Raw genomic sequence first — 25,386 nt, forward strand, 5'->3', positions numbered from 1 at the left:
GGGAGGGCAGGGCCCAGCTTTGGGCACATGTGACCTCCAGGGCCCAGCCGCTGAAGGAGAGGACATGGCTGCCTCATGGGGTAAGGGGAGTGGGGAGACGTGGGGTCACCCTGAGAGCCAGCCTCCAGCAGACAAGCACGGAGAAAATCAGCCCCAGCTCCTGACCGCTGAAGCTCCCTGGCGGGGGCCCGGGTCCTGGCCCTGGCCCTGGCCCTGGGGGTCAAGAAAAACACACGTGAGTCACTGGAGTCTGCAGTGCAGGGGAACCACACAGGCTCTGGGCGCCTCCTGGGCCCGGATGCTGGGCCCCCCAACCCTGTCCCCTCAGCCTCTCCGCTCCTCTGAGGCATGTGGTCTGCAAAGCTGGGGGCTTCCTCAGACCCGAGTCCTGTCAGTGGGCAGCAGAGGGGCCCAGGCTGTGGGGCCAATTGACCTTGGGCAGCCCCTCCCCAACTCTGTCACAGGGATACCGATGTCCCTGCCTCTCGGGTCTGCTCTGAGATTTACGTGAGGCAGCACGGGCACGAATCTGGCTGCACAGCCATCAGCCAGCAGGTGCCTCCTCAGCGCCCACTTCCTTCTCCGGGCAAGGGCCCTCGCGCCCTTCCTCAGCCATCCTCAGGTCCCAGCCCCTCGGCGCCTCCGCCCAGCACAGCAGCGTTCGTTCATGCTCTGACCACTCGTTCAGCACCAGCCTGTGTGTCAGGCCCCGTCAGAGGCTGTAGCCTCAATCCAGCAGCCAGGAGCCCGGGCCTCAGGGAGCAGAGACGAACCATAAACACTAGAAAAGCAAATAAAGTAGATTAGGTAATTTTGATAGAGATAAGTGGCTGGAAGAAAATAATACAGGAAAGTGTGACAGAGTCCCTGAGGCCAGGGCATTTTAGACCGTGGTCGGGGAAGTCGTCCGGAGACATGACAGAGTCAGCCACACAGAGATATGTGAGAGGAGAGCCCCAGGCAGAGGGGACAGCTGGCTCAAAGGCCCTGAGGTGGATCCAGGCCTGGCAGGCCTGAGGAGCAGACAGAAGGCCGTGAGGCAGGGGGTGGGGAGTAAGGGGGAGCAGGTGGGAGAGGGGCAGTGAGAACCTCCTTCCTCACGGGCTGCCCACTGCCATGACCAGCCATCCCGGCTGCCTGGGACTGTCCCCGCGTTAGCACTCAAAGTCCCAGGAGACCCCTCAGTCCTGAGCACACTGGGATGCTTGGTCACCCTAGTGCCCACCCGCTTCCTGTATTCCCCGAATGCGGAAGGTAAGCTCCGCAGGCCCTGGGGGGCTGGCGTGCCCTCCCCGCAGGAGAGCTCTATGCTCCTGTCCCATGGAGCTGGGCGTCCCGGGTCCCGGTCCATGAGGTCAGGTCACCTTGGAGCATGTGAGGCACGGTGAGCGGCCAGCTCTACCCTGAGTGTCACTTCCTAAGTCCATGCCCGCCACCGTGCTGGCCGTGCTCCGAGGGCCTCCAGCTGCCAGCTTCACCTGCCCTTTTCTAGGACCTTCTGAGTGGAGCTGGGTGGGGCTTTTAATGTGCAGGTTGAGGAATTCTCATAAAAATCAAAGCTCACATGAATGGCTTTTAAGTTAAAAATATACAAATAAATAATGTGGAGCTTTCCATTCTCTGAAAGCGGGAAATCCTGGCCTTCGTTACGTTTGGCGGGAACGTTGGCCCACGTGTCAGTAATGAAGGCTTGCAGGTGAGTGAAGAGTTGAGGAATTTGGTGTCTTTGGGGTGTGCTGCTTTCTCTGCGCCTCTCTGGAGCCTGTTTTCCAACAGGAAATAGGATCCCAGGAGTTGAGAGGCTCTGGGAGAAGCCAGTTTGCCCTAGCACAGATCTGGGTCTGGCAGAGCCCCAGCCCCACAGAGCCACCCCAAGCTCTCCCGCCCACCGCCACCCGCCTGGGTGTCCTCCCGAGCTGCACAGGGCAGCGTCCAGCTGTCGGCATCAGGCACCACAGCTTTCTTGTGTGCAGTGCCTGTCTTAGCCTGGGCACTGGCTCTTTCTGTATTCGGGTTAACCTGACTCTCAGCCTCCACCCTTTGAGAGCCAAGACGGTCCTCCCCTTTCTGGAGCCCTTCCTCACCCTGCCCTTCCAATCCAGGCGGCTGGCCGGCAGGGCCTCTTCAGCCCTCTGAGATGTTCTCATGGCCGTGAGAGGGAAGGGCCCTAGTCTCTCGGGCCCTCTGAGGGGCTTTTCACTTTTCATGTGAGGTTGCTCAGCCCTCCCTTCAGCCGCCTGAGCCGTTGGCCGGCCTCTTGGGCATCAGTGCCCCCTCCAGGATCACCGTGTCCCCCAGGCTACCCAGAAGTGTCCACAGGACACACCTGCCTCCGTCATCCGAGGGACAGAGGGCTTTGTTAGGCCTGGCTGGAAATGAGCAGGGAGAACGCTCCCCTGCCCGGACGGGAATTCCCAACTCCGAGGTTGGTCTGAAGCTTGGAAACCAAGATGATCTGGGGAGATGTTTTAGTGATTTGGTCTTGGTAGCTCAAATCCAGGGACCTCCCAGCCTTCTCCCTTCAAGGTGCCCCCCCACGATGGCCCTTTGGCCTGGGCAACCTCAGGGAGCTCCAAACTGAAGGTCTGGGGGGTTTGAACCACCTGACCCCCACCGCCCTCCCAGAGTTCTGGGAAGAGGGTCAGATAAAGGGGCCACCAATGCCCATGAGAAGGACCTGGTGTGAAGGCCGCAGGAAGCTGTGCACACATCCTGGGATGACAAGAAGAGCTTGGCCCTGGTCACAGGGGCCAAGGTGCTCAGAGGAAGAGCCCTGGAGGCACACAGACCTGGGTTCAAATCCTGGTTCTGCCCTTTCCGCGCGATGTGACCTTGGGGATGCCACTGTCCCCTGTGACTACACAGTGCCAGGTTCTCAGGAGACATTCAGCTGTGGTCGTTAGCAGCACTGCCAACAGCATCTCCACGGTCTCCGTCAGGCCGACCCAAGTCCACAGTCTCACTCTGGCCTTTGTAGCTGAGAACCCTGGGAGCATTTCTTTGTTTTGTTTGTTTTTTTAATTGTGGTAAAATACACATAACTTAAAATTACCATTTTAATCATTTTTGAGTACATTCACACTGTTATGCAACCATCACCACCATCTATCTCTAGAACTTTTTTCATCTTGCAAAACTGAAACTCTATACCCATTAAACATTGACTTCCCAGCCCCCGGCCGGCCCTGGCAAACCCCCTGCTACTTTCTGTCTCTGAATCTGACTACTCCAGGGACCTCATATAAGTATAATCCTACAGTATGTGTCCTTTTGTGCCTGGCTTATTTTACTTAGTATAATGTCCTCAAGGTTCATTCAAGCTGTAGCATGTGTCAGAACGTCCTTCTTTTTTAAGGCTGAATAATATTCCGTTGTATGTATATGCTTCATTTTGCTCATCCATTCACCTGGCTGGGGTGGGGTGGCCTTAGGCCTGTAAGAGGACAGTGATAAGGCGGGCATTGCCAGACCAGGTGTCCAACGGAGCCTTGGGGTTTGGGGCCACCACCCTGTAGTTGGTCAGTGGCGTGAGTTCTCCAGCCCAACCAGAGAGGAGGTTTTTATGAGTTAGAAATGGTTCCATTCTGTCTGGCCTCTAAATGTGCTCGAGAAAATGCCCATCCTCCCTGGAGTGATCTTGTGTGCACATGGCTGTCACAGGCATGCTGAGCATTTAGCAGCAAGCTGGGGCCCTTGCCAGCCGTGCTATGCCTGAAACCTCAGGATTTCTTTGAGAACTCCCATTCCCAGACCACTCGGCCTCTGCATCCTGGTCCCCAGGTCCACAGGCAGACATGGTGGCAATTAGGGACATGGAAAGCCCCAGACTGGCCTTGCCTTGTGGGCTCAAGGTCAGGGTGTAATCAAGGGTCGATCAGCATCTGGACTCAAACCCTGCCTGAAAAGTTGCTGCAGTGTAGCTGCTCTCTCAGACCCACCGCCCGTGGGCACGGAAGAACCCGCTTACATCAGGGACCCAGATTCTGATGGCCCAGAGGCCCCTCCAGCCAGTTATCTCTTGAGGTCCCAAATAGGCCCCACTTGTGTGCCCTCAAGTTGCTGTGTCTGCTGCCAGCTCATCTGTTTAGCAGTTCCACAAGGCAGGTGTAGTTGCTACCACCCCTGAACTTTTATCCCTGTGGGTTGGGAACCTAACGCACAGAGAGGTTGAATCACTCACTCAGGGTAAACGGCTTCCATATTAGTCATGTCTTTTCCCCTCCTGCGCCAGACACCTTGTTGGTATCTGTTGCCCACAGCCTCTGGAAGGAAGCTTCACAGATGCCACTAAGGCAGCACCCACTGTGAAACCCCAGGGTCCCCACAGCTGCCAGTCCCTGACCCAGAGCCGTGTGGGTCCCACACAGAGGTGGGAGAATGGCCAGAGCTGGTCTCCATCACCCGCAGACTCTCCAACTGGGAGTTTATCCAGCAGCATCCTTGGGCAAGACCTGTCCTCTCCCTTGCAGCCTGTTGCCCCATCTGAACGTGAGAAGGTTGATCAAGACAGACTCCCAGGTGCCTTCCAGGACCACCTGAGTGTCAGAGTCTATGCCGGCAGTGGGAGACACTCTTCCACTGAAGAAAGGAAGGGAAAGAAAACCAGCAAGGAGAAAGGTCTGGGGCAAACCGCTGGGCCTGGTTTTGCTTCTTAGGAGAAACACTTAGCTGCAGCCAGCTGGTCCGGCTATTCCTGGGAGGCGGGGCAATGTGCTGCAGGCCTGGCCCACGTGCCCAGGGGCAGAGCCAGCCTGCGGGGGGTGGGGGGCGCAGCCCCAGTCTGTTCTGCTGCCTGCCCCAGGGGGACCACCTCTCCCGTCCTCAAGGCTACCTGCCCGGTGGTTCAGCAGTCGGCACAACTGTCCTTGCACCTTAAGAACCACAAACTGCGTGGCCTTAGGCAAGTCTTTTCACCTCCCTTAGCTTCAGAGTTCTCCTCTGTACAAGGGACACCAGCACCTCCTTCAAAGGTGTCTGTCAGGGGAATGGAGGAGCTCATTGGATGAGCAGCAGGAGACCCGCAGGTTCATGCTCGCTGGCTGAGTAGCTGGCCTGGCCCCCAGGAGGTGCTGAACCAAGGTTGCTGCCCGTGGCCAGCCCTCCACATTTGATGGTCTAGAAACTCGCAACGGGCCGTCCTTCCTGCCTCTCCCACAGCAGGTTCTACCATCCAGGCCTCACGTGGGACTGGCCTCTCTGTTTGCGAAAGCAGCGGACGGGGAGCCCAGCCGTCAGCTAGGAGCTCGGCTCTGCCACTTGCCCTCCCCCAAGGCCTCGACCTTCCTCGTCGGGGAGAAGGGGGGCAGAAAGCGCCCCCCCATCTCAACAGCCTGTGCCCCTCACACCAGGTAGTCCTGCATCTCTTCTAAGCCATGAATCTTGTTAGATTTAACAGTCTATTTTTTTTAATTGAGGTAACATTGATTTATGACATTATATAAATTTCAGGTGTACATCATCATATTTCCATTTCTGTGTAGACTGCATCGTGTTCACCACCCGAAGTCTAATTGCCATCCGGCACCGCACACACGTGCCCTTTTGCCCCTTTTGCCCTCCCGCCTCCCACGTCCCCTCTGGTAACCAGCAATTTGTTCTCTTTGTCTGTGTGTTAGTTTATCTTCCACATACGAGTGAAATCATATGGTGTTTGTCTTTTTCTGTCTGACTTATTTCACTTAGCATAATACCCTCAAGGTCCATCCGTCTTGTTGCAAATGGCAAGATTTCATCTTTTTATATGGCTGAGTAGCATCCCATTGTGTATATACCCATCTTCTTTATCCAATCATCCATTGATGGGCACTTAGCTTGTTTCCAAGTCTTGGCTATTGTGAATAATGCTGCAATGAACATAGGGGTTCATATACCTTTTCGAGTGAGTATTTTCGTGTTCTTTGCATGAATACCCAGAAGTGGGACAGCTGGACCATACAGTAAGTCCTCTGTCTCCTCTAAGCCGTGGATCTTGTTAAATCTTACAGCGTTTTAAAGAGAATGCCAGGAAATGGTGTGGAGGACCTTAGGCTTCCTTGCCCATCCATTCCCTCCCTCCTTCTTCCTTCCCTCAACAGTGACGCCGGGTCCTGCCCCACGCTGGGAGCTGGGATCACACAGCTGCGTGGGCTGCAGACCACACACTTCAGTGGACCGCCCTGTGTTAGGAGCGGGAGAAATCAGGCATGGCAGAAGGGTGGATGGTAGAGGAGAGACCGGGCCTGGGGGAGTGTTTGCTGATGCCGAGGAGGAAGGGGTCTGGTGGGCCAGGACAGGCAGGAAGAAGCCGCAGGGCAACTCCCAGGTGGTTTCTGGCTTGGCTGCGTGGGTACCGGTGCTGCCTGCGCTTAGGCGAGAAGGGAACCCTGCAGAACAGCACAGGGGGATTGGGAGATGACCTGGGGTTGGGACGTGTTGAATCTCAGAAAAAAGGGTTGCCCAGTTGTCAGTTTGTGCGCTGTTCACACAGAAGCCTCCAGGATCCGGCTTGGGTTGGCCCTGGACAGGGCTTGTGAGCAGCAGCCTCGTTCTTTCTCTACTTAGGCCCTTTCGGCTGGGAGTCCTGTCCAGCCTGCCAGGCCTGCAGCCCCACAGGCCCTGGGCGCTCTGCAACACTCAGCCCCCCCCCCCAACTCCATGCCTGCTAGGAGCTTCCCCAAAGGCCCTGGGAGGCAGGGCAGCCCACCCTGCTGGGCAGCTGCCCGCCCGGCTAGCAGCCCTCCTCACTGGGCCGTCTGCCTAACCGCACCGCCCAGCAGAACCACCCAGACGAATCCATTAGTTCAGCTACCTCAGCGGAGGCGAGTGTCCTCGTCTGGCTTGAGTTACGCAGATGGAGAGTTTCACAGTCATACCCAGCAGTGACCATCAGAAACCCGTGGTGCTGCTTTAGCTTTCAGATCCAGGAAGATCCTGGCTGACTCTCCCACACATGGGCCACTCCTGCCTTACCTCACGCCTCAGCCTGGGGCCCAGGACAAGTCGCCTTGCTGAGCCGATCACAGGTTTCTGTGGCCTGGTGGAAGCCTAGACGCCAGGGACTGGCACACTGGCCTCATGAGTGAAAGCTGGGCCTTTTTCCTCCTACCACCAGGGAAGCGTCATGCCGTGTGTGCCAGTGGATTCCTGTTCCCACACCCTTGCTCACCCTGAAGACCAACTTGCCCAGAGGGGAGAAAACGCTGGACACCTGTGCTCCCAGGCTCTGTCAGCCCACAGGAGCTGGGGAGGAGATCAGGACGTGTGCTTTGGCCATGACGGGCCTGAGGTGTTGGTGGGACACCCACGTGGAGATGTCAGGTTGACCACTGGCCAAGAAGCATGGGTGTCAGAGGCCTCAGCTGAGCTTGTGGACCTGGAGGTGCTCCCTAGGCTATAAATGCCTCCCCAGTCGGAGGAGCTATTGTCTGCTATGCGATCAGAATCTCGGCCTTACCAAGTCAACACGCCCCAGGCGATGCCGGCATGAAACTCAAGGTCTGTGTCTGGTCTCAGGGAAAATCAAGGGCTGTGTGACTGGTGCGAATTTCTGCTCTCAGAGCTCAGATGTGCATCACTTACGTGGTCAAGTGATCTTCGACAAGGCGCCAAGGCTACACAATGGGGAAAGGACAGCCTCTTCAACCAATGATACTGGGGAGACTGGACATCCATGTGCAAAAGAATGAAGTTGGACCCTTGCTTTACACCATGTACAAAAATTAACACAGAGGGTTAAAAAAGCAACAAAAGTAAAAATAGACAAACTGGAATACATCAGACTTAACTTCTGTGCAGTAGAGGAAACAATCAACAGAGTAAAAAGGCAACCTACAGAGTGGGGGAAAATGTTTGCAAACCATGTACCTGATAAGGGGTTAATATCCAGAATATATAAAGAACGCCTATAACTCAACAATGACAAAAATCCAATTAAAAAATGAACAAAGTACTTGAATAGACATTTCTCCAAAGAAGATATACAAATGGCCAACAGGTATATGAAAAGATGCTCAGCATCTCTAATTATGAAGGAAATGCAAATCCAAATCATGGTGAAATATAGCCTCATACCCATTGTGATGACCACCATAAAAAAAAAACCAGAAAATAAAAAGTGTGGGGGAGAGTGTGGAGAAATTGAAACCTTTGTGCACTGTTGGTAGAAATGTAAAGTGGTATAGACACTATGGAAAACATACAAAATAGAGGAAGATGGGCACAGATGTTAGCTCAGGGCCAATCTTCCTCACCAAAAAATTAATTAATTAATTAATTAATTAATTAAAAATTGGCTACTATGGTAAATTTTGTGTTATGTGTTTTTGAGCGCAATTAAAAACAATTTTAATAACAAATTCAGGAATGCAAGAAATAGCGTGTTTCTCCTTTTAAAATTTCGTTTAACTGTCCTCAGCTGGAGACCCCAGTCCACAGAGCAGAAATTCATCATCGCCTCATCCCCTGGCCTGCACAGGTGTCAGGGTCTGGCCCCGCGCAGAGGGCCCTCCCCATCCTGGCAAATCTCTTCTCTCTCTTTTTCTCAAAGGCCCTCCGTCCTCTCCATCCAGGACCCCTCCTTAACAAACGCACCGCTCCCCCGGGGCTGCTGCAGCTTTTCTGCTCTCTCCTGGTCCCTGGGCCAGGGGCGCACAGCTGGGCCTCACAAGAAGGAAAAAGGGAAACACACATCACACGAAGTTTTCAGTAAACATCCTGCCTTGGACATGAGTCATGGCCAGTCTCTGCCTCTCCTCTGCGGTCGTCCTTGGGATTTTGAGGGGTTTTGAGATTGTCTTTCACAGGAAAGAGCAGTGCCTTGCAATAGTCACAGCCTGGGGCTCTCCTGCCCCAGGGCCCAACCGACCCTGGGGGGCACGAGGGAGGGGGAGGTGCCATCGCAATCCAGGACACACAACTTCACTTCGCAGACCTTTTCCTCTGGCACCTGAGAAAAGGGAAAGGAGAATCGGGGACAGTTCAACTAAGAAGGTGTGGAACCTGGGGGGGCGGGGAGGGGGGCAGGGCGGAAGACGGAGGGGCATCAGGGATGTTTGCAGGGAGCTCCAGGAGAGGCCCCAGGACGTGAGGGTGGGACCAGGGAGTGCTGGCTGGCTCTGGCCCTCCCCTCCGGGGGTGGGTGAGGTGAGCTGTGCGCTGGGCCCAGGCCCCCTCCTCCAGCATCACAGTCATGTGGTCTTGGGGACTGACATAGGCAGAGGCAGGAGGTCTGCATCGTAAATTCAGAAAGGCTCCAAACCTGTGCACAGAGGACTAGACCCTGAAAGAGCGTGCGTTGGCATGCTCGCCGGCTGCAGTAAACCGTGCATGGGACACCCGGAAGGGCTCCCTCGAGCGCGGACGGGAGGGGCTGGAGGCCCAGCAAGGAAGGAAGGCGGTAGATGGACAGGATGTGCCTTTGAAATGCCCTCAGAGTGTCTTCGTGTGGTGTGTTCTCTCCGTTGTTTTAGTTCAGTGACTATTAAAAAGCTTTTGTCAGGGCTTTCATAAGATAACTCCTGCCCTCAGCCTTATTTTTCTCATAAATCTGAAGCTTCTCAGCTGCAAACTCTTCTGCCTCAAGAGTTTCCAGGTAGTGAATCTTTTTGATTGGGGAAGCACTCGTGAATGAAGAAGTGAGCAGATAATGGAGTAACTGAATGAGTGAGTGAGGGGAGAATGCAGAGGAGCAGGGGCGAGGGAGGGCAGGAGACGGGGTTTCTCCCCATGCCTCTCCCCTCCTCTAGCCAGCGGGGTGGTGAGCAGGCTGCCCCCAGGATGCTGTGCTGGGTGGGGGGCCGACAGCAGGCAGGCTGCGCCCAAGCCCACTGGCTCCCCTTCTCAACGCGCCTATCCTTGTTTCCTGTCTAGGCCCCCCTGGACGGCGTGGCAAGCCTGGAAGAAGAGGCGATCCTGGTGAGTCCCAGGTTTTCTCAGTTCCTAAACCTAAGCCTGGAAGTCTGCCCTTGACCTGGGGCCTGGCTGGGGGTGCCAGTCCCTGTACCACCCCATAACGCAGGACCCTCCTCCCCAGGCCAGTCTTCCTCTCCCTTCCAATTCCAACCGCTGTCCCTGGAGCCACAGTGCCCAGAACTGCCCTTCTTCGCTTCCTGACATCCACAATTCCAGTGGCAGTCGCCTCTCTGCCCTTGGCCACCCCCCGAACCTCACTGTCAGCCTGGAAGGTCACTGCCTGGTCTCCCACCTGAAACAGCCTCCTCTCTCTCTGGGAATTGATGGTGATTCCCCCGCCCACAGTCTCTACCACGGGTCCCTCAACACAACGTGACACTTCTCTGGTGTCGCCAGAGTTGGCCTGTCCTTCCCTTGGCAGAGCCACCAGAGACTGTTCGCTCCCTCCCGTATGGCTGCAGACTCACCTGGAGTTGGCGCCACTCTCCCTCCTGCCATCTTCGTTCCACCCAAATGCGCTCCGTCTGTACATCCCCTGCCCCGACTCTCCGGGAAGCTTCCCTAAGAGGCGTCCACACACCTGCCCCGACCCCAGCTCCTCCACCTTGCCTCCCCTTCAACCCAGCCCCTCCAGTCTCTTTTTGCTGTCACTCCACTGACATCATGTTGGCCAAAGTTACGGCTGGCCTCCTCATGGAGGAGACACTTTCTGTCTTTATCTTCCTTGACCCGCGCTGTTGGCCACTCCCCTCGGTATTCCCAGCCCAGCTCTGGCCTGCGTTTCCTCCCACGTCTCTGACCCCTGCTTCTTTGCCTTTTCTGTAGGACCCCAGCTGCCTCTTAAATGAATCTGCCCTTGACCCTTCTCTCCTTTCTCCCACCCTTGTGGCTTCAGCTCCCCCGTGATTCTGACAACACCCCCCTCCCTGCCTCCAGCCAAGTGGCCTCCTCTGGGCTCAGAGGTTGGACATTGCACTACTGAACCCAGCACCTCCCCCAACCTGCTCTCCTCCAGCTCCCCATCGCAGGGAGGTCGCCTCTGGCCACCCGCTCCCCCGTGCAGACACCTGGGCATCATCCTCCATCCCTCCCTTCACCGTGCCCACGCCAAGTCCCAGTGAGTCTCCTCCTCGTTGTGTCTTGGACCATGCCCCCTTCTCTGTCCTCACCACTCCTCATACCATGTCCCCCACCTCCAGCCTCGCCATGGGTGTCCAGGGCCCTCCCACTCTAACCCTGCACCCTTACGTCCTCCCCTGCACAGATGTCTTCTTCTCTACCTGGACTCTTACCCCAAGTTCATTACTCTTTGTCCTTCAAGTCTAGCTCAAGCATCTCCTCCAAAAAGCCTGCTCTAACCTCCCTGTCTGGGGCTATCACACAGAGCAGGCCCCGGGAACGTAATGCACAGAACAGTGAATGAATGAATGAATGAGTGCACGCATGCTCAGCCCCTAAGCAACTCCACAAGGAGGGCATGGTGGTCATGCCAGAGGGGCCCACCATCAGGACCTCAGGCCAGTTGGGCCCAGGGAGAGCAGGGCTGGTTCTCTCTCAACCTCAGACTCCTCCCTGGCTCTGGGCATGGGCTTCTCACCCCTGTTGTGCTGCATGCTTGCCTCCTCTGGTTCGTCATGAAGAGGCCCTCCAGATAAACACCCTCGAGTTCAGTGGTAGGAAGCGCCCTTTATGGTTCTCAGTTGGCTTTGACTTCTAGGAGCTGAAGGCTGTTTTGTGTTTGATTGCCATGGATTTTGTGCGTAATCATCAGCACCCGACCCCACACCACCAGCCCGCCAAATGCACATGTCACCACTCAGTTCTCCTTTCTGTCCTCGTAAAAGCTTTTACTGCCCTTTATTGTAAGCTCCCGACATCCTTTTTAGAAGGAGATAAGAACTAGATAGTGACTTTTTTTTAGGACAAAGTATAATATTATTCAACTTACTCAAAAACCCATTCAAATTATGACTCCAGTTTACAAGAATCTAAAAGTCAAAGAAAGACAAGGACTTACAGGACCCCTGACACTGCACTGGGTCTTTTCAGGTCCTTCATCTCATGGGATCCTCACAGAGCCCTGCAAAGATATGAATATGTAATTATCTCCATTTTGCAGATAAGGAAACTGAGGCTGCAAGGGAAGAAGGGCCTTATCTAAGGTCAGCTGCCAGCACAGGGTGAGCAGCACCTCCTCCCTTCGCTGGCCTTTCCCAGCCGTGTCCTGATTCTCTGCCTGTCAGAGAACTGTGAGCGGCACAGAGCAGATGTCCCTCTCTGATTAGCTTTGGCCAGGCCTCGTGTTTATTTCAAGATAGTTTCACAGCCATGGACATCCTGGCTCTGACGCCTTCCATTGTACAAACCAGAGCTTCTCCTGTGCCCCAGGGAGAAAGCCTCTTTTTGCCAGTGGGACAGTGTCTGGCTGAGACGCCTTCCTGCTGCAGAGCTGACCCGCCCGCCTTGGGGAGAGGTCCTCTCTCACTCCCAGTGGGAGCCTTTGCCTGGAAGACGCCTCCGTGGCCCTGCAATTTTTATGCATCTCCACTGTAATGGAATGGATTTCTCACCTCCCCCGGCCCACTTCTCAGCTAGGGAAGCCCAGCACTGCCCTTGGACTCTGGTGTCCTCTTTCTGGGAAACTTAGGCAGGATCCTTTCCCCTTCTAGAACCTCCTTTCCCCGAGGGTGTTCGTCACTCTCCTCACCTCCCCCAGCCTCCCTCTGTGCCCACGCTTCCCGCGCCTGGCTGTGGCGGTCTCCTCTGCAGACTTGTCCTTCTCCACCAGAGCACTGTCCTCTCAGGGCAGGGGCTGGGCCCCAGGCCCTCAGGAGACAGTCAATCACTGCTTGCTGACAGGAAGAGGGGAGGAAAGGGAGGAGGGAGAGAGAGAGAGACTGGTGGGCAAATGCAGGGTGAGGCTTAGGAGGTGGGAAGAGACAAGGATGAGGTGCTCACATGCTGCGTGGCTGATGCCTGTGCCAAACCTGCAGAGACAGACAGAGGTGCCCGCCAGCCCTCCACAGCTGCAGCCCTAGACCAGCAGCCTCAGTGCTAAGTGTTCTATCCACCCCGGCTCCAAGACACCCTTTCTGAAAATGCAGTGGAAGAAGCACTTCTGGAATGGTGGAGTAAGGACCTCTGAAAATCCACTCCTCCATAAAAGCAGCAAGAAGACTAGGAAAAATCTACCTTTTCAGGACCACGGAGATTAATGAAAGACTTGCAACAACCCAAGAAACGTTTATTCAAGAAAAACATATGAATCTTGCTAAAAAACAGTGAGATCTGTAGTATTTTAACCTGCCCATCTCCTGAGCCCCGTAGTACCCTTAAAAACCATCAGCCTTGCAATCACAGTACCTGTGAAAAGTAGCAGCCACTGGAGGATTGAAGCTCCCAAGTGCTCATTCTCAGAGAATTGCCACTGTTTGACCGTCAGGCAGCTCCCTGGAAAAGAGCGTGCACGTGACTTGTCTTTATTTGACCTGACGCAGAGCCCGCTCACTCTCATCTCCAGAGAGCTTGCTAAAAACGCCCAGCAACAATGGTTTAACATTGCAACTGCCTGTGGTGGTGATACCAGTGGGAGCAAGCAAAAACTTAAATGAAAATCTAAGGGATGAGCTGTCCAAGGGGGCTTTGAAAAGCTCCAGCATGTTCCCGGGGATCTAAAAGGCACATGGATGTGCAGGGCTCTGTGCGTGTCCAGGAAAGGCTTCAGTCTCTCACCTCTGGCTGGTCTGCTCAAGCAGGGCAACAAAGGCGACAGCAGAGATGCAGCCTGGCCGAGCACTGAAGCTGTGCTCCAACATACACAGGGGCCCTCAGCACAGCGCAGGAGGCTCGTTGATCAAGGGGTTAAAGGAGACTCTGCCTAGGCTGACCATTAAGCGAACCCAGCAGAGAATTCAGTAGCTGCACATGACAAAGAAGACACGCTTTAGAGAATTAGTCCAGGAAAGCCTGTAAACAAACGAAGAGCAGCAGTAACAAAAACAACAACAAATCCTGAAAACGAGGAGCAAAATCTAATTTCCATAGTGACCACATGAAATTACTTTAAATGCCCAGTCTTTAACAAAAAATTGTGAGATACACAAAGATGTAAGAAAGTATGGCAATAAAAAAGGGGAAAAAGCAGTCAATGGAAACTGCCCAGGTGGACTTACTAGGCAAAGATTTTATATTTGCTGTTTTGAGTATGTTCAAAGAACTAAAGGAAGCCGAAGCTAAAGAACTAAAGGGAAGCACAAGAATTATATGTCACCAAATGGAGAGTATCAGTAGAGAGATAAAAATATTTAAAAAGAACCAAATAGAAATTCTGGAGCTAGAAAGGATAACAACTGAAGTGAAAAATTCACTAAAGGGGCACACCAGTAGATTTGGGCTGGCAGAAGAAAGAATTAGCAAACTTGAAGATAGGTCAATTGCAATTATCCAGTCTAAGGAAGAAAGAAAAGAGAATGAAGGAAAATGAACAGAGTCTCAAAGACCTGGGGAGCACTATCAAGTGTGCCAACATACACACAATGTGGCCCAGGAGGGCAGAAGGAAGAGAAGGAGAAATGTACAAAGAGATAGTGGCCAAAACCTTCCCAAATTTAAAGAAAAATTTTAATCTACACATCCAAGAAGCTCACCAATCTCCAAAAAGGACAAAGTCAAAGAGACTGACACCTAAGCACATCATAGCCACATTGCCAAAAGTGAAAAATGAAAAGAGACTCTTGAAAGCAGCAAGAGAATAATGATCATCATAGAAAAGGGACCCTCAGTAAGATTGACAGCTTATTTCTCATCAGAAACCATGAAAACCAAAAGGCAGCGGGATGATATATCCAAAGTGATGAAGGGAAGAAAACTGTCAACAAGGAAATCTATAGCTAGCAAAACTGTCCTTGAAAAATGAAGGGAAAATTAAGACATCCCCAGATAAACAAAAATGGAGAGAATTCATCACTGTAAGACCTGACCTACAAGAAATACTAAAGGGATTCCTTCAGTCTGAAATGAAAGGACATTAGACAGTAATTTAAGTGCACAGAGAAATAAAGAGCTTCAGTGAAGGTGACTACAGAGGTAAATATGAAAGATAGTATCAATGTATTTTTATTTGTAACTCTTCTCTCTACTATGATTGAAAAGACAATTGCCTAACGCAGTAATGAGAAAACTGTGTTGATGAGTTTATAATGGATAAAGCAGTGACTTTATGACAATAAATAGTACAAAGAAGGAGATTAAAAAAACAGCTAGGGGCCAGCCCCATGGCCGAGTGGTTAAGTTTGTGAGCTCCGCTTCAGCAGCCCAGGGTTTCTCTGGTTCGGATCCTGGGCACGGACGTGGCACCACTTATAAGGCCATGCTGAGGCAGCATCCCACATAGCAGAGCCAGAAGGACATACAGCTAGAATACACAAGTATATACTGGGGGGCTTTGGGGAGAAGAAGAAGAAAGAACAAAAGAAAAAAGAAGAAGAAGATTGGCAACAGATGTTAGCTCAGGTGCCAATCTTAAAAAAAGACAAAAACCCAGAGCTATATTGGAGCAAAGTACTTGTGTACAATTTAAAGTAAATTCTTTTAAATCCAAACAAGATTATTTTAAATTAAGATGTTAATTATAATCCCCAGGGGAACCCCTAAGAAAATAACTCCAAAAAATAGAGTAAAAGAAACAAAGGAACTAAAATGGTACACTAGAAAATATCTATTTAATAGAAAACAAGGAGTAGTGGAGTAAGAGAGGAACAAAAAAGACATGAGACATCTAGAAATTAAATAGCAAATTGACACACTTAAATCCTACCTTATGAGCAATTACACTAAATATAAGTGGATTAAACACTCCAATCAAATACAGATTGACAGAATTGATAGAAAGAAAGAAATAACATGATCCAAAAGACACTCAACATTATTAATCATTAGAGAAGTGAAAAGCAAAACCACAGTGAAATATCACCTCACACCTGTTAAGATGGCTACTGTTGAAAAAAATCAGAAAATAACAGCTATTGGAAGGGATGTGGAGAAGTTGGAACCCTTATAAACTGTTAGTGGAAATGTAAAACAATGCAGCCACACTGGAAAATCGTATGGTGGTTCCTCAAACAATTAAAAATAGAATTACCATATGATCCAGCAATACCACTTCTGGGTACATATCCAAAAGAATTGAAATTAGGGTCTCAAACAAAAATTTTATACCAGCGCTATTCACAATAGCCAAAAGGTAGAAGCAACCCAAATGTCCATCAATGGATGAATTCAATGGATGAAAACAAAATGTGGTATTTACATACAATGAAATATTATTCAGCCTTAAAAAGGAAGGAAATTCTGACACGTGCTACAACATGGATTGACCTTGAGGACATTAGGCTAAGTGAAATAAGCCAGCCAGAGAAAGACAAATACTGTATGATTTCACTTATTGAGGTAGCTAGAATACTGAAACTCATAGAAACAGGAAGTAGAATGGTGGTTGCTAGGACCTGGGGGAAGGAGGAATGAGGGCTTATTATTTAAGGGGTACAGAGTTTCATTTTTTCAAAATGGAAAAGTTCTGGAGATTAAATGCATAACAATGTGAATATACTTAACACTGCTAAACTGTACACTTAAAATGTTTAAGATCATAAGTTTTATGTTATGTGTGTATTGACACAATTTTAAATTTTTTATTTTTTTTTGAGGAAGTTTAGCCGTGAGCTAACTACTGCCAATCCTCCTCTTTTTACTGAGGAAGCCTGGTCCTGAGCTAACATCGTGCCCATCTTCCTCTACTTTATATGTGGGATGCCTACCACAGCATGGCGTGCCAAGCGGGGCCATGTCCACACCCAGCATCCGAACCAGCAAACCCCGGGCTGCCGAGAATCCGAACGTGCGAACTTAACCGCTGCACCACCGGGCCAGGCCCCACAATTTTAAATTTTTTAATTATATTTTTTAAAAAATATGATCCAGGCCAGCCTGGTGGCGTAGTGGTTGGATTCATGTGCTCCACTTCAGAGGCCTGGGGTTTAGGAGTTCACATCCCAGGCACGGACCTAGCACTGCTCATCAAGCAACACTGTGGCTGCATTCCACATAGAATAGAGGAGGATTGATACAGATGTTAGCTCAGCAACAATCTTCCTCAAGCGAAAAAGAAAGCATGATCCAACTATACGCTATCTATAAGAGACAAACTTTAGACTCGAAAATACAGTGGGTTGAAAAAATAAAGATATATCATGCAAACAATAACTAAAAGAGAGCTAAAATGGCTATACTAATAGCAGACAAAATAGACTTTAAGACAAAAATTGTTACTAGAGACAAAGAAGGACACTTTGTAACAATGAAAGAATACGTAACAATTATAAACTTAAATGCACCTAACAACAGAGCCCCAAAATACGTGAAGCAAAAACTGATAATTAAAGGGAGAAATAGATGCTGAACAATAATTGTTGGAGACCTCAATACCCCACTTTTGATAATGGATAGGACAAATAGGCAAAAAAAACAGCAAAGAAATAGAAGAAACAACAAAAGAAGACCTGAACAACACTATAAATCAACTCGACTTCGCAGACAGCTATGGAATATTCCAGTAAACAACAGCAGAATACACATGCTTTTCAAGTGAATATGGAACATTCTTCAGTGTGGATGACGTTTTAACTGTAAAACAAGCCTCAATAAATTTAAAAGGATTGAAATCATATAAAATATGTCATTCGATCACAAAGAACTCAAATTAGAAATCAGTAAGAAAAGGAAATTTGAGAAATTTACGAATACAGAGAAATTAAACTTTACACTTCTAAATAACCAATGACTCAAAGAATAAATCACAAGGGAAATCAAAAAAACTTGGATATGAATGAAAGTGAAAACACAACATACCAAAAGTGATGGAATGTAGATAAGGTAGTGCCTAGAGGGAAATTTACAGCTGTAAATACCTATGTTAAAAGAGAGACATGGGTCCGCCCAGTGGCATGGTGGTTAAGTTCGCACACTCCACTTTGGCAGCCTGGGGTTTGCCAGTTTGGATCCTGGGCACAGACATGGCACCGCTCATCAAGCCATGCTGAGGCAGCATCCCACAGAGAAGAACTAGAAGGACCTACAACCAGAATGTACAACTATGTACTAGGGGTTTGGGGAGAAGAAGAAGAAAAAGATTGGCAGAGCAGCAGCGATGGTCACTCCCAACATGTCACAGGAGCAGACTTTGCCTCAAAGAATAGGCACTTGCTCCAGACCTCTTCAGCTGGAAGGCCGGGATTCTGAGGCCTGGACACCCCCGGACAGTATTGGCCTAGTTAAGTCCAGGGCCTGAGGCCTGGGCTAAGTGCTGGGCGCACTAACTCATTATTGGCTTTGGATTTGCCAACCTCCAAGCCTTGTTCCATCTACCTGCGAACTCAGTTTAAAAGCCCTTGGCCCACGCTGCCTCCCTGGGCAAAACCCCAGAGAAGCATGGCTGGAGATCGCTATCCTCATGGTGGGATGGGTTTCCAAGGGTCAGGAGCCAGGGCCTCGTACCCTGAGCTGCCTGAGTGGAGAGGCAGAGAGCTGGGTCAGAGCCAGGGTGTGTTGGGAAGAGCAGGGTGCAGGCAGAGTTGCAGTCAGGAGTCCAGGCGCAACACGGAGGAGCAGGTGTGGGTGTGAGACGGACAGTGACCCTAGCAGCCTCAGGCACCAAGGCCTGGTGTATGGGTGGCGCACCTCCCAGTGGGAAATATCCTTCCCAGTTTGCTTTTCCAGTTTCCTTTTGGGAAACACTCAGGAAGTGATCTCAGGGTGGGCATTGTGGGCCCCCAGACCGTCCACCCACTCCTGCTGACCTGTCAACAGGCAGCTCATGTGCCCTCCTAACCTTAAGGTGTGAGGAGCGTGGCTCCCAGTTTGGGAAACCCTGTGGGGCCACACTAGTTCAGTTAAAGAGGCCTCAGACTCTGTGACCCTCTGCTCCCTGACATCCATTTTATTTATTTCCCAAGTCATCTGGCTCTTATCTAATTGCTCCCACATTCCTGGCGGCAAAGTCAGCAGATCCAGCCAATGTCTGGAGCACATGTTTGAAATCTGTGTGCAGAATGGGGCTGGGCCATGGGGGAGCCACCACGTGGTCGGCTGGGGGCTCTGCAGCCCACCTCACTTTCTAAGCAGGGACCCCTGGACGGCCTCAGCCAAGCCCTGCGACCCATCCATCTCCAGCTCGCTGCAGGACGCAGATTCTCTCTCCAGAGGCTGTGGCAGCCACAGCACAAACCCCGCACACCGAAGCTGGGTGCTGAGGGCTCAGAAGAGGTGACAGCCTGCCGGGCGGCTCGGCGCTCCTGCCCTTCTGGCCCCTCAGCCATTCGGTGCGTGTTTGCTCAGTGCCCGGCCCGCCAGGCCCGCAGAACAGCAGCAGGGAGATGGCGGGAGGCCAGGCAGATGGGGCCCCAGCTCTCAGGGGGCTGCCTTGCTAAAGGGGCTGACAGACAATAAACACTGCACAAATAAATGGATTTAGTAATTAGATCATGGAGCTGTGATAGAAACCAAGGGGGGCCAAGAGGGAGGCGATGTCTTCAGATTTCACGGTGGTGGAAGGCGTTTCCAAGGTGGCGGCGATGAAGCCACGGCTGGCCGACACAGGGACACAGCAGATGTGAACGTGCTGAGGCCAAAGAGAGCTGGCCCCTTGGAGAATCGAGAGACACAAGTGGAGCGGTGTGGTGGCTGAGGAGGACGGGGACTGACCCCACAGGCGAGCTGTGCAGGGAGCTTCTGCACTCTTCCCCGTGTACCCGGAAGCCCTGGGAAGGGGTGGGCATTTTGAAGCCTCTCTGGCTGGTGGGTTGGGGTGCCCAGAAGAAGGAGCTGGGTTGGAGGCTGAGATGTGGTGCTGATGTGAGTGATGGTGGCCTGGTGACATGGTGCCAGCTGGGCCCGAGCGAGGTGGGGTCTTTCAGATGGGCTAGATGTGGCTGTCCCACCAGCAACAGGATCACGCTCCGGAAGGCTGCCATTCCCACTCTGGCCAGCCTCCTGCAGACGGGGTGGGTGCTGGGGGCTTGGGGTCCCACAGCCCTGCTTCCAGCCCACACTGCCGCTCACTAGCTGGGTGATCTCAGACATGCCATGCCCCCTCCCAGGACCTTGGGGGGAGCTCAGGAGATGTCAGAGCTCTTTCTGCCAAAACGGTCTTTCTCCGCCCCTTTATTAGGCTCCAGGTCAGACTGCCTGGGTTCTGCCCAGACCAGAAGAGGACGGGACCCGGGCAGGTAGCCTTTCTGAGCCTGCTTCCTCATCTGTAAAATGCACCTGGCGAGGTTGCAGCGGGGGTTGGTGAGATCGTTGGGAAAGCTAGGAGGCCGAGGTCCCAGTGCAGCCCTGGCAGCTCCTACCTCATCTCCACGCGCCGGCCTCACACCAGGCCCCAGGCTCTCGGAATGATAATCCCCAGCAGAGCTTCCTTCGGGGGAGCTTGGAGGTGAGAGTGAGGAAAGGCAGAAAAGGCTGCAGGACCAGACAAAACGCAGAGCTTACTGCAGCCATTTCTAAGTTAAAATTTATTGCCTTTTCCAACTTGAACAGCTACACACGTGTATCCAAGGACATCAAAGAGTCCGTGGGGAAAAGTCAGCTTCCCCCTGCCACTCCCGTCCTCCTGCCACCTGTTCCCTCACTTGGAGGCGACTCTGATGACCACCTTCCTGTATCCACACCCAGAGATGTTCCATGTTTACACAGATTTTTTTTAGCACAAATGGCTGCATAATAGCATACTGTTGCACACCTTTTTTTAAAAGTGTAGCAATATGCCTTGGAGATTGTTTCATATCAGAACATACAGAACTGCTTCAGTCTTTTTCACAGCTGCATAGTATTCTATTCAGATGAGTATGCCATCTTTTCTTTAAGCAGCTCCTTTTGTGCTGTTTCTCGTTTTTGCTATCTGAACCAGTTCCACAACGAGTATTCTTGTACACCTTTTACATATGTGTAAACATGCCTGCAGAATAAACTTCTAGGAGCATCACTGTTGAGGCCATTGGCACATGCACTTTAAATCTTAATTAGTATTGCCAAATCACTCTCTGGAGAGGATGTACCACTTTATCCTCTCTCGACCAATGCGTGAGGGGACTGTCCTCATTTCCCTCACACAGTGAGTCATCAGATGTTTTCCTTTTTCTTCTAATCTGATACAATTATAGTTTTAACCTTCATTTCTTTTGTTATGAATGAGGATTTGCTTTTGTTTCTTACACTTAAGGTCTATTTGTATGTTCTTTTCTGTGAACTCACTATTCATATCTTGTGACCATTTTTCTATTAGGTTGTTGATGGTTTATTTTGTTTTGTTTTGGGTTTTTGCTGAGGAAGATTTACCCTGAGCTAACATCTGTGCCAGTCTTCTATTTTGTATGTGGCACGCCGCCACAGCATGGCTGACAAGTGGTGTAGGTCTGCGCCCAGGATCCAAACCTGCAAACCTGGGCTACTGAAGCAGAGTGTGCCGAACTTAACCAGTAGGCCACTGGGCCGGCTCTGTTGATGTTTTGAGTTGGTCTGTAGGAGTATTTTGACATCCAGGTGTCTAGCCTTTGTGCCGTGAGTTGGAAATATTCTTCCCACTCTGGATCTTGACTTTTCTTACAGTGCTTTCTGCCTCGCGGACTTTTTTGTTTTTAAATGGTTGGATCAGACTCTTATTTTATTGCTTCTGGATTAGAACTAGAGCTGGAAAAGCCTGCCCCGCTCCATGATTGGAAAGGAATCTTCCCATATTCTCCTCTAGGATTTTTATGATATATTTTTTTAACATGTAAATCTTTGATCCTTTTGGAATTTATCCTGGTTCATGCTAGAGCGTGGCTCCAAGTTGATTTTGTCCCGATAACCACAAGCCTGCCCACCACCCTCTGTTAGTGGCAGCTCTCTTCCCACGAGTTTGAGGGGCTTGGGTGGAGGGCGGGGCAGATCAGAGCCTGGAAGGGACTTCGGATTTGAGGCTTTGTCCTGAGAACACTGGGAAAGTGAGGAGTGGGGCAGGAGTGCCTTGATCAGACTTGCATCTTGAAAATGACACTCTAGGGGCTGGCCCCGTGGCCGAGTGGTTAAGTTCGTGCGCTCCGCTGCAGGCGGTCCAGTGTTTCGTTGGTTCGAATCCTGGGCGCGGACATGGCACTGCTCATCAGACCACGCTGAGGCAGCGTCCCACATGCCACAACTAGAAGGATCCACAACGAAGAATATACAACTATGTACTGGGGGGCTTTGGGGAGAAAGAGGAAAAAATAAAATCTTTAAAAAAAAAAAAAGAAAATGACACTCTAGCCCCAGAGTGGACTGGAGTGGCAATGAGTCAGTGTATTTGAGGCTGTCTCTGATCTCAAGTGCATCCCCTCATTCCTGGTGGGTTTCAGCTCCTGGGTCTCCAGCCAGGACATCTGTGCACTGGGTGTCCCCTCTGCCTGGTGCACATTTTCCTGGGAATCTGATGTACCCCACGTGCCCAGAACAGCATCTGGCAGAGCGTAGGAGCTCAGTGACTGTCTGAGGAATGAGTGACAAGGGAGATCCATGAGGACGCTGTTGCAAGTCAGGAGATGGTGGGAACGTGGATTAGGGTGTGGTATTGGACACAGGCCTAAGTGAACAGATTCCAGAGGAACAAACAGTGGACGTGCCGATAGACTGGGGCGGGGGAGCATGTGGAGGGCTGGGGAGGACTCATCATTTTCTGGTTCACCAACCAGGTAGAAAGGGATGTCATCCACGGTGACGAGGAACTGGAGAGGAGCATGTGTGTGGGCAGAAGATCCTGAGCATGGCTGTGCACGTTTGCTTGAGGAATCCTGGGATTATTCAAGGGGAAATGTCAAGTAGGCAGCTCAAAAAGGGAGCCAGGGCTTCCGAGGCGCGGTCACAGCTGCAGATACACATTTGGGACACCTCTGCCTCCTGTAGTCATGAGCCCGGGTGAGATGCTCAGGGAAGATGGAGAGAGGACACCCATGAGCAGAGCCCTGAAGAGAGCAAAGCCTAGACATGCACCCTGAGGAGCCTCACGTGCGAGGCGGGGAGAGGAGCCCGAGTGAGCTGAACAGCAGGGCGGTGGGAGGAAGCGAAGGAAGACAGTGCTCAAGAGGAGGGCGCAGCTGCAGTGTGGACGGAGAGTCGGAGCAGGAGACGAATATTGCTGGGCTTTGTGAGTGGTCTCTGCTCACTGGAGATGTGGTGAGAGCCGCTGCGATGGAGCAACAGGGATGGGATCCAATCCGAGGGTCACCAGACAGTGGAAGATGGGAAAGAGAGGCAGCGAGGGGAGGTGTCCCGTCTATCAGTGTAGGTGAAGGGAGAGAGGATGGCTAGGGCAGGAATGGGGGGGTGAGGAGAGAGGACGGCTCTGGGGGGAGTAGAAGGGGTGAGGGAAAGAGGACGGCTAGGGGGAGTAGAAGGGGTGAATGAGAGAGGACAGCTAGGGGGAGTAGAAGGGGTGAGGGAGAGAGGACGGCCGGGGAGGGGGGGTAGAGGGGGTGAGGGAGAGAGGACGGCCCGGGGGGGTGGGTAGAGGGGGTGAGGGAGAGAGGACGGCTGGGGGGAGAAGAGGGGCTGAGGGAGAGAGGACGGCTGGGGGGAGTAGAGGGGGTGAGGGAGAGAGGACGGCCGGGGGGGAGTAGAGAGGGTGAGGGAGAGAGGACGGCCGGGGGGAGTAGAGGGGGGTGAGGGAGAGAGGACGGCCGGGGGGGAGTAGAGGGGGTGAGGGAGAGAGGACGGCCGGGGGGAGTAGAGGGGGTGAGGGAGAGAGGACGGCCGGGGGGAGTAGAGGGGGGTGAGGGAGAGAGGACGGCTGGGGGGAGTAGAGGGGCTGAGGGAGAGAGGACGGCTGGGGGGAGTAGAGGGGCTGAGGGAGAGAGGACGGCTGGGGGGAGTAGAGGGGCTGAGGGAGAGAGGACGGCCGGGGGGCAGGTAGAGGGGGTGAGGGAGAGAGGACGGCTGGGGGGAGTAGAGGGGGTGAGGGAGAGAGGACGGCCGGGGGGAGTAGAGGGGGGTGAGGGAGAGAGGACGGCTGGGGGGAGTAGAGGGGCTGAGGGAGAGAGGACGGCCGGGGGGAGTAGAGGGGCTGAGGGAGAGAGGACGGCTGGGGGGAGTAGAGGGGCTGAGGGAGAGAGGACGACTAGGGTGAGAGTAGAGTGGGTGAGGGAGAGAGCACGGCTAGTGGGGGGAGTAGAGGGGCTGTGGGGCAAAGGTTGGTGTTTTAGTCCGAGGTGCTGGAGCCCCTGTCAGAGCTGTCGGGAGGGATCTTCCTGAGAGGCTGGGCCTCACTGACCGGTGGAGTAGGAGCGGTGGGTGCGGCAGGTGCAGGGAGGGTGGCAGCAGGTCAGCTCCTCTGAGTTCCCCTGAGGGGCACTGAGAGGCCGGGCCCAGGTGCAGGTGCACACAGGGGTGTGTGGGTGGCATCAGAAAGGTGACGGCCAGTCTGTCCAGTGGCTTTTCTTTTCTTTGTAAAACAGGGGGCAAGGTCATTGGCAGAAAGTGCGGAGTCAGCATGCGGATGTCGAGTGGCCAATGCTCTGGCCCGCCCCTTGTGTAGTCTTAGGGGACACATAGTTCCCATGGTAGCATCTTGAGTATTAGCAGCATCATACATCAGTTTTTCAAGCCTGAAATCTGTCTCATCTCTCTCCTTCCTGTAAGCCCCATGCACTCCCTACCCCTCCCCCACCCCGAGCCATTAAATTGATGAGCAAGTCCTGTGTGTCCTGTCTGTCCTCGCCATCAGGTCTCCTGACCCTCACTTCTCTCCATCTCCACTGCCAGCACCCAAGTCTGGGCCGCTGTCCCCTACACGGGGACAGCTGCAACAAGTCCCTGCACCCGTTCCTGCTCCTTCACATTTCTCCTCCATGCAGAACCCTTCAGTGCCGACCCCCCACTGCCCTGTGAGTGAAGCCGCCCTGGGCCAGGACATGGAAACAGGCCCTGTGCTCTGGCTGCCCTGCCTTCTCCCCGGGCCCCTCCTACTGCAGCCCGCTGGGCTTCCCAGAGCCCCTCAAAAGCCCAGTGTTCTTGACGTGTTCTGAGCATTCCCCTCTCTGCCGTGCTCCTGCCTCCCCCTTCCTGGCAGATAATCATCCCTCACCCTCTGGACTCAGCCTAGCCTCCCGGCCTGGGTCAGCCCAGCCAGGCTCGGCTCCCTCATTATGTGCTGGGAGCTTCCAGTGCTTCTCCCTGTGTGATTGTTTTCTTCAGTTTCTATCCATCCGAGGGAAATTCTGAGTCAGAGACCTTGCGTCTTGCGTTCACCACTGGGTCCCGTTACTGGCCCCCAGAGGCACCCGGCTCATAGGTGGCAATCCACAAATATGTGTTGGCCGACTGACTGCTGAGTGCCACCTCCCTGTGTTGGCCTCGCTCTCCAGACTGAGGTCCAGGCTCTGCTGGAGCAGAGGAGTTACTGGGTTGACAGCAGCATGGAAAGTGCATAGGGTT

At 52.5% G+C, this 25,386-nt stretch overlaps 1 protein-coding gene across 1 annotated transcript in view; it reads left to right on the forward strand.

Annotated features, from left to right (window-relative positions):
- The window catches only part of COL23A1 (collagen type XXIII alpha 1 chain), a 318,576-nt gene that overhangs the window by 243,958 nt on the left and 49,232 nt on the right, over positions 1–25,386 (forward strand). The window contains exon 3 of the mRNA XM_070570148.1: positions 9,847–9,891. Coding sequence (XP_070426249.1) covers positions 9,847–9,891 — 45 coding nt within the window. The remainder of the gene's footprint in view (positions 1–9,846; positions 9,892–25,386) is intronic.

This window comes from Equus przewalskii, chromosome 13 (assembly GCF_037783145.1).
Source record: "Equus przewalskii isolate Varuska chromosome 13, EquPr2, whole genome shotgun sequence".
In the NCBI taxonomy this organism is placed as follows: Eukaryota; Metazoa; Chordata; class Mammalia; order Perissodactyla; family Equidae; genus Equus; species Equus przewalskii.